This window comes from Peromyscus eremicus, chromosome 20 (assembly GCF_949786415.1).
Source record: "Peromyscus eremicus chromosome 20, PerEre_H2_v1, whole genome shotgun sequence".
Taxonomy (NCBI): domain Eukaryota; kingdom Metazoa; phylum Chordata; class Mammalia; order Rodentia; family Cricetidae; genus Peromyscus; species Peromyscus eremicus.
Window position 1 is genome coordinate 18,052,754 of NC_081436.1, and position 9,685 is coordinate 18,062,438.

General features: G+C 45.6%; 1 protein-coding gene across 1 annotated transcript in view; it reads right to left on the bottom strand.

Moving 5' to 3' along the window:
* The window catches only part of Atxn10 (ataxin 10), a 144,243-nt gene extending 136,372 nt beyond the window's left edge, over positions 1-7,871 (bottom strand). Inside the window, exon 1 of the mRNA XM_059247801.1 lies at positions 7,547-7,871. Coding sequence (XP_059103784.1) covers positions 7,547-7,659 — 113 coding nt within the window. The 5' untranslated portion in view covers positions 7,660-7,871. The remainder of the gene's footprint in view (positions 1-7,546) is intronic.
* Between the last annotated feature and the right edge of the window lie 1,814 nt (positions 7,872-9,685).

Consider the following 9,685-nt stretch of genomic DNA (forward strand, 5'->3'; position numbering starts at 1 on the left):
TATTATTGACTAGCACTGATAAGAAGTGATTTTTTTCCCCTCAATGGAGCCAACTGGCATATCCTCAATGTTCAATGTGCTATTCAATTCAGTGTTTACTGAATATCAAAACAGTTTTGGCACCCTGCCAGGAGATGCCCCAAACACAATGGTTCCTGCCCTCAAAAAGAGTGTTATCCAATGGGAAAAGACTGGTAGAGAAAGGGAATTCTATTATAATGAGCTAAAAAGGTGGCCTGGTGGATTTGGTAACAAACCTGAAAACCTGAGTTCAATTCCCAGGACCCCCCACGGTGGAAAGAACTCAAACATGCCCCCCTAGAAAAAGGGCATTCCACTATGAAATGAAGAGACAGTGAGGGAAGTTCACACTTTAACACCTCAAAATTCAGTTTGTTTGGTTATAAAAATTAAAAATTTATACCTAACTTACAAACAAGATATATACCTTCACACACAGAAATGCAATGGGAAGACTTCACTACAGACAAGTCTGAAACTAAAAAGCCAACACATCCACCTTGAAGACTGATGGAGCAGACAGTCTCAGACCAAAGAAAACCTAAGCAGAAGAGCAGACTGAAACTCATGCTCTGGTGGCCTCAGCCCACACCTGGACCCAGCCAGCCAATGACATCAGGATCAATTTTCAACCAATGACAACAGGCTAATCAACTACTTAAGCCATGCATCTTCAGAAGGATGAATTAAGAGATACAATCCACATTTCCTGGGGAATTAAGGACTCAGCGGCCCATAGCAGTTCTCAGCCCCACAAGGCATTCTTACATTAGTTGTCTTATCTTTTTCCCTAGATTTTCATTCATTCACACATCAGTTGGCTCAGCTCAGCCTCTGGAAACATAAAGTAAGCACTGTCTAGCATAGAGAAAGTGTCCATGAAGCAAAACCCCCAAGCACCAGATCACTAACAATGTTAACAATACCCAAACCTTCTACTTTTCTTACAGCAAATTTTACTATTTAATTTTTAATATTTTTTATTTGTGTGTACAAACTAATAAGTAAGTGAGCAAGCATGCAAGTACATGTGTGCCATAGTGCACATGTGGAGGTCTATGCTGGCTACTTTTTATGTCAACTTGACACAGGCTAGTCATTTTGGAAGAGGTAGAACCTTAATTGAGAAAATGCCCCACCAGACTGGCCTATGGGCAAGCTTGTGGTATATTTTGTTGACTGATGATTAATGTGGGTGGGCCTATCCAACGAGTGCAACCCATGGGTGGGTAGTCCTGAATAGTATAAGGAAGCAAGCTGAGCAAGCCAGTAAGCAACACTTCTCTCCATGGCCTCTGGTTCAGCTCCTGCCTTGAGTTTCTGCCCTGACTTCCCTTCATGATAGATTGTGATTGAAACATAGAGGCTGAAATAAACCCTTTCCTTCCCAAGTTGCTTTTGGTCATGGTGTTTATCACAGCACCAGAAACCTTAACTATGCTAAGGTCAAAGAATGACTTTTGGGAGCGGTTCTCTTTCCACCTCATTTCTAAGTCATGATCTTTCTTCTTTCTGCAGTGTTGCTAACTGGCCCACAAGCTTCTTATGGATTCTCCTTTCTCTGCCTTCCATCTTGCCATAGGAGTCCTGGAGCGCTGGAATTATACATACACATCCAGCTTTTACCTGGATTCTGAGGATCATGTCATTAGACTAGCATGACAAGTACTTTTACCCACTGAACCACCTTGCCACCCAAAGTTTAGTATTTACATTTTTCCCCACCAGTAGTAACACTTAAGTTGTAAGTAGAAAAGGCCAGTGCTAGCTGCTCAAATAAAACAGGAAATTAATTTACATGCAGAAAAATGCAATAATATAGCCCATCTAGATATGGCACATTCCCTGGGAAGTTCCCTTCCTGTTTCCCTGCTAATCCCACCTTCCTTTGGCAGCCACTGTTCGGGTGTGTACTATCTATCACTCACATGGACTAGTAGACCAGCTGGTAAAAGTCTAGGCTTTGTAACTGGCTCTCTTCACTCAGTGTTTCGGGAATTCTTCCATGTTGTTCTGTGTCAGCAGTTCATTACTTTTCATTGCAGAAGTGTTAGCCATTCTCCCAATGATGGACAGTTAAGGTGCTTCCATTTATTTAGTCATATCAGTTAAGTTGCTATGAACATTCTTTAACAAGTGTTTTGTGGACACACGTTTTTGTTTAACTTTATGAAAACCTGCCAGTATGTTTCCCAAAGCAGTTACATCTTTTATAATCCCACCAATAACAGGTAAGAGTTCCTGCTGTTCCACAATCTCACAAAATGTTGATGTCGTTTTAATTTAGCCATGTTGATCAGCACACAGTTTGTTGTTGCTATTCTGAGAGGTTACAGTTGGTTAGTTGCTTTTAATTTTTTTCTCTAATTTTTATATGGATGAGTGTTCTGCCTTCGAGTTTGTATGTACACCCATGCCTGGCCCAAGGAGGCCAGAAGAAAGTCTTGGATCCTGTGGAGCTGGAGTTTCAGACAGTTGTGAACAGTCACGTGGGTGCTGGAAACTGAACCCAGGTCCTCTGGAAGAGCAGTCAGTGCTCCTAACCGCTGAGCCATCTCTCCAGCCACAGTCTTGTTCTATATCCCAGGCTGGCCTAGAACTCCCCTGCGGCCTGCCATGTTGGCTACTTTTAAGTCTACAATTCAACAGATTTAATTTCATTCACAACTCAACAGCTATCACTACTACCTATTTCTAAAACTTGAAATTCTTAATCATTAAGTAGTAACTTTCTATTCCTTGCTGCCCAAAACCTGATATCCTATAAATCCACTTCTCTATGAATCTAACCTATAGTTCATAAATGGAATTATGCAATATTTATCTTTTTACAATTCCTTTAATTTCTTGGTGATAATCTATGCTTAGCTTTTTGAGGAACCATCAAACTGGTTTCCATGTTGGCTACAACATTCTACATTCTCACCAACAATGTATAAAGATTCAATTTTGAGCTGGGAATGTAATTCAGTAGCAGAATACTTAACTCAAAAGTGCAAGGCTCAATGTTCAATACCCAAAACCACCAAAAATTTCAGGGATCAGTTTCCACACACCTTCACTGATGCTTGTTCTTTCCCATTTTTTAGATAACAGCCAACCAAAAGGGTGTAAAGTGGTATCTCACTGTGCTGTCCACTGCTTTTCACTGGGGGCTACCCAATCACATTGAGTGACGAATAATACTGACTGGCATTTATACATCTCCATTAAAGCACAAGAGGTATTGCCTAATTTTTAAAATGGACTACCTTTCAAGTGAACTGTAGAAATACTTTACACATTCTGAAACCATCTTTTGTTAAATATATGTGTAATAAATACTTTAGCCTATGCCTTGTCACATTGTCTTCTTACAGGGTTTCTCTGTGCAGCCCTGGCTGTCCTGGAACTCGCTTTGTAGACCAGGCTGTCCTCGAACTCACAGAGATCCGCCTCTCTCTGCCTCTCAAGTGCTGAGATTAAAGCATGTGCCACCACTGCCTGGCCATCATTTTGTTTTCTTAATGCTATCTTTTGGTCAAGTGTTTAATTTTAAGTCTAGATGGATAAAGTATTTTACTTAAATAGGAAAATGTTATTATGTCTTAGATAAATGATTGCTTAGTGACAGAGGTGGGGGAAGCTATGAGTTAATGAAGATTGTGAATGGGAACAAAATACAATGACATTATGTATGAAAACATAATAAACCCCATTATTTTGTACTACTAAAAGAGACTGATTTTTTTTAAGTCTGCCTAGGTCAGAATGATACTAATTAGATACTTAGATCTATATTCCATGTTGAAATACTTTTCTGAATGGTCCAAGGTGTAGGTCAAGGTTCATTTTATTCTGATTAATAGACAAATAGTTGTTCCCTCCTTACTAATAATGTGCTTTAAGTTGATTTTGGTTTTAAATTTATAAATACTTTATAAAGAAACTACAGCCAGAAATAGCTTTAATGTTTTCACACAAAATATTCAGCATTCAATAAAAAGAACCAAATAAACACACACACACACACACACACACACACACACACACACACACGATAAAAACTAACAATAAAAAGTTATCAGGTCCAGTCTTTATAATCATTATGCTTAAGAATTAAATGAGGCCGGGTGGTGGTGGCTCACGCCTTTAATCCCAGCACTCGGGAGGCAGAGGCAGGCGGATCTCTGTGAGTTCAAGGCCAGCCCGGTCTCCAAAGTGAGTTCCAGGAAAGGCGCAAAACTACACAGAGAAACCCTGTCTCAAAAAAAAAAAAAAAAAATTAAATGAGAACATCAATTTCAATGAAGTATAGAAATATAAAAACAGATATACTAATTCAAAAATACAATATATAACACAATGATGGCAGGTTTGATGAAGAAAAGAGGATTAGAAAACTAGAAGGTAAGTTAAAAGAAAAACTTTAGGCAGAAATTTGAAAAGAAAAAAAAAGTTTAAGAACTGGAAAGATTCCCTTGAAACATCTGGAGTCTGCTACAAAACAGATTTACCCAGAGACACAAAACCACAGTTAAGAGCACCTGCTGCTCTTGCAGAGGACCTGAGTTCAGTTCCTAGCACCCAACATCAGATGGCTCACACCCCCTTCAGAACTCCACTTCCAGGAGATGCACAGGCACCTGCACACATGCACATACCTAGAAACAGACAGAAAAAAGTCTCTCTAGATGGCTCAGCAGTTAAGAGCACTAGCTGCTCTTCCAGAATTCAACTCCCAGTGCTCACATGGAGGCTCACAACAGTCTATAATGGGATCTTATGCCCTCTTATAGTGTACAGACATACGTGCAGACAAAACACCCAAATACATAAATAAATCTTCAAAACACAAAAAAACAAAACAAAACAAAAAAACCAATTGGATGACAAAGCAGAGCCAGAATCAAGAACTCTGCACCACCACACAACTGCATTCTCCTTCCGAGCACCTACCTACCCACCAGTTCATCCTTCCTGATCTCCAAACTGCCTGAAACAGGGACACTGTTCCACAATAACAGCAACCAAACCTCAGAAGCATCTCATCTTCACCCCACAACAATCCAGTGGTCCCTGAGTACTTCCTACTCAATCTTACAGCTCCTCCACATCTATCCTATCCTTCCCACAATGTCCTAATCTGGGCACATTTTTCCTGGGACTTCTGCAACAGCTACGAAAACCTAAACACCCCTCCCGCTTCATCCCTCGACCTCTGCTTCTCTGTTCTCTGTCATCCCCAACAATGGCAATCAGAAAGACTTTCCTCACCTCACAAACAGATTTTATCAAACCACTTCTTTTAATGAAACCATCAGTGGTTTCCCATAACTCCTCTCAGAACAGACCAAGTCAAGAAAGTAACAGGCCTTAATCTTCTCAACAAGTTACATAAAGGAAACCAATGTTCAAATTGGCCGAGACATATCTGTGTTGTTTCTCTGCAACTCTACAAAATCAGTATATGACCCTTTCACAGACACTGTCTTTTCTAGCTAGCCCTCAATCTCTAGTAATTTTACAGGTGTACGTCCATGTATATCATATGCATGCCTGATACCCACAGAGGCCGGAGGGGATATCAAATCCCCTCAAGCTGGAGTTACAGATGGTCCTGAGCCACCATATGGGTTCTAGGAACCAAACCCTGGTCCTCTGGAAAAGCAGCAACTGCTCTTAACCACTGAACCATCTTCCCAGGCCCTCTCCAGTTATCTGTCTTTACTGGCTCTGGGAGGCAGCATCTTTACTGGGTGGATCTCTACAGTATGTTTCCACAGCAATCCCCTAGTATGTTTGATGAAAGGAATTATGTCATATTTGTTTTTGTGACCTCAGCCCCCTGCAAAGACTGTTTCGTAGTGCTCAATATATGGTTAACAATTAAGGTATAGTTCCTGGATGGTAGAGACAGGCCCAAGCATCAGATCAACCAACATTATGAAATATCATACTGATCAGCATCCTACCCACAAACCCAAGCAGCAGTACCCTGGGGACTTCAACACCCTTTTAGATGCACACTCTTCCACTACGACTGCAGATGGGAAGGTGCTCAGACCAGGATCTTTTGTTGTTGTTGCTGCAGTTGGGTTGGTTAGTTTTTCTGTTTTGAGATAGGGAGGGTGTCACGATATTGACCCGTCTGGCCTTGAACTCAGAGATCCACCTGCCTCTGCCTCCTGGATGCTGGGGTTGAAGACCTGTGCCACTATGCCTGATTCAGTTATCTATCTTTATTTATTTGTTGGTTGGTTGGTTTGGTTTTTCAGCACAGGGCTTGTTTATTGATTCATTTATTTTGGTTTCTTAACACAGGGTTTCTCTGTGTAGCCTTGGCTATCCTGGAACTCTGTAGATCAGGCTAACCTCCAACTCGCAGAGATCAACCCGCCTCTGCCTCCCAAGTGCTGGGATTAAAGTACCTGTTTTTTTAAAAAAGAAAAGTTCCAGCAAGCACTAGCCCTACCCAAGCCTATGTGCTCTTGCCACTATGCTCCCTGCTCTTTGTCCACACACTGTGACTGCATGTTATCTCCCTACAAGAGAGAACAAGGAAACTATTGTTTACAGATTAGTGATGGGCTGACGGTGGGCTCTGGTTGGACTTTGGCCTCCAGCTGCCCCAGATATGCAGTTCCTGTTCTTCCTTACTCAAGTCCAGCTGGGAGCTATTTTGCCAACATGTCGCAGTAATCTGTATTTTTGTATGTGATTCCTACTTTTATATACTCATTTTAAAATAAAACACATTTTTATAAAAGAGGCGGGGAGAGAGGAAGAGAGAGAACGAACAAGGGTTCTGAGTCCTCGCACTCCAATAACTAAGCACATACTTGGTACAGGGGAGACCATGACTGTGAAGAGAAAATGCTAATGCGTGTTTAGTGCCAGGTGTCAGGCATGTCCTAAGGATGTAACATGCATAATCTCACTAAGTCCTCACTACCATTCCATTAAGGAGCTATCATCCAACATCGTTTCCATCAAATAGAAGGGAAACTGCAGCACCAACAATACTTCAAAATCCAACAGGCACTGACAGCCTCGCATACTTCGGTTTCCACGTCTTACTTCATCACAGCATTGAAAACGATCATCCTATTTCCCATTTTTTTAAGGCCAGAAATAGAAAGGTCAGAGGCCATGTGGAGCAGATGTCAAGAAAGCCAGTCCGGATCTGCAGGCTCCTGGGCTTCTCCCTTTAACCCAGTGGTAGAAGCAAGCCTGAACACGCCTCTCCCGGCCACCGCCCTCAGGGCCCGCCGGAGGAGCCAAACCAAACAGCTTCCTCACTGCCAGCTTGGGGACCAGCCTTGCCACCGCCTGCCCCACCTCAAGAGCCTGGGCAAAGCCTCGTCCGGAGCAGGCCTAGGCGCGCGCCACGGAGCCACAACCTGCGCGTGGGCCGAGCCTGGCTCGCCCGCCGCCACGCCTCGCTCGCCCGCCCGTCCGCCCGTCCGCCCGCCCGCCCGCCCGCAGCCCGGAGCCCCTGCACCGCTCCTCTTCCTCCCCGCCAGCAGCCCCTGCGCAGTTACCGTTCCGCTGCTCCTTGAAGAGCGCGGTGAGGGCTCGCAGGGCCTCCAGGTCCTGGATGGGCGCTGGCACCATGACGCCCGACAGCCGGGCGGGTGGCATCCTGGGCGCCGCCATCTTGCCACTCGCTCTGAGCCAACCTGGACGAGGCGGAGAGAAGAGCGCGAGAAGGGGGCAGACAGACGACAGGCGCCGGAGACGGGGGACGCGATCCGCACAGCCCTGGCTTCCGCAGCCCGCGTCACCCAGATCCCGTGCAGCTGCTGCAAGGCAGAGAGCGCGAGACTAGCCGGCTGCCTCGGGCGGAGAGGACAAACGCGGCGCAGCAGGGGAGGGGGCGAGGGCGGAAGTCCCGCCTGAGGGGAGGGGGCCCAGCGGAAGTCCTGCTTCTGCTTGGGGAAGAGGGTGGGGGGGGTCTTCGGGTCCCCAGTGGGGCGTCGGGGGCGAAGACGCCCCCCAGAGGACAGAATCCTGGCCGAGGGGGGCGGGGATGGGGTGGTGGGCTGTAGAGGGTCCCTAGAGAATGAATGAGTGTCTTGTCAGGGACAGATGTTTACCCAGAGGCAGGGCCTCCATGGGTGGAGCCCGCCTGCAGAGGTTTCCTCTAGGAAAGGTAACGGGCATAAGCGGTGCCCCCAAGATAATGGATGCTGTCCCCTGAGGGGTCATGAGAAGGAGGCCCCTTCAGAAGGGAGGAGAAGGGATACTGGCCAGAGGTGTCACCATGGGAGGGGACCTGGAAAGAATACTTGCCCTCAGGGGATGTGTTTCTGGGCCACCGAGTCCCATTGCAAGAGAACCTAGAATAGAGACTCCCTCCAGGGAAGGGATGCTAGATGGAAGTGCTCCATGGAGGGGGACCTGAAATGGAGATTCCCCCATGGGGAAAGGATGCTGGCTACCTAGAGCCTGTGGAAGATGACTTTGGACAGAGGTTCCCCTCAAGGGAAGCAGACCCTGAACAGAAGTGCCCCCTTGGGAAAGAACCAGGAAAACGGCTCCTCCCACAGGAGAGGATGCTGGGAAAGAGTATCTCCATGAGTGCTGTATTCGTGTCTTATTGCAGCCACAAAATGCCTGAAAAAAAGCAACTTTAAAAAGAATAGGTTTGTTTTGGCTCACGGGTTGAGGGTCCAGGGCCAACCTGGTGGGGACTCGTGCAGAGTGCTGGAGGCAGCTGCTCGCGCTACATCCACAGCCAGAAAGCAGACACAGATGGATGAATGTTGGTGCACAACTTGGTCCCTTTTTTTTATACAGACCATGGAATTGTACCACCCACATTTTGGGGCAGGTTTTCACACAGTTAACCTAATCTATATAATCCTTCACAAACATGTTCAGAGGCTTGTCTTTTTGGTGATTCTAGAGCTTGTCAAATTGACCATTAATCCTAGCCATCACAATAGGGAACCTGGAGAGGAGGCTCCCTCCAGGGGAGAGGATGCTTGCCAGAAATATCCCATACGAGGGATGACATTAAGAGTACTTTCTAGAGCCGGTGGTGGCGAATGCCTTTAATCCCAGGGAGGAGGCAGGCAGATCTCTGTGAGTTCGAGGCCAGCCTGGTCTACAAAGTGAGTTCCAGGACAGCTAGCTCTGTGACACAGAGAAACCCTGTCTCAAAATACACACACATATGCCACACAAAATCAAACCGTATCCCCATAAGAGGCAACCAGGGGCAGAAGGCAGAGATGCAAAGGAGGCCTCCTTGGGAAAAGATAACTTCTGGTGCTGTGTGTGTGTGTGTGTGTGTGTGTGTGTGTAGGGGGGGGGGGGTCTGAGACAAAAGATCCCCCTGAGAACGTAGAAGACCTGGATCCTCACATTTAAGTGTTTTCATCTGTGCTCCTCCTTCAGGGTGAAAGCAACCTGTCACCAGTTGCCAAGTCTTGGACCCTGAAGGCTGGCTACATTGTGCTTTCTTATCATCTACTGATAATACTTGTCACATGTCAAGTACTTAGAATAGCTCATCAAGGTTGTAAAACACAGAGGGCCAGCAAAATAGCTCACACGGCCAAGCTGACGCCCCTGGGACCCATATGGTAGAAGAGGACCGACCGACTCCACCACATTGTCCTTTGACCTCTATCCCTATACACACACACACACACACACACACACACACACACACACA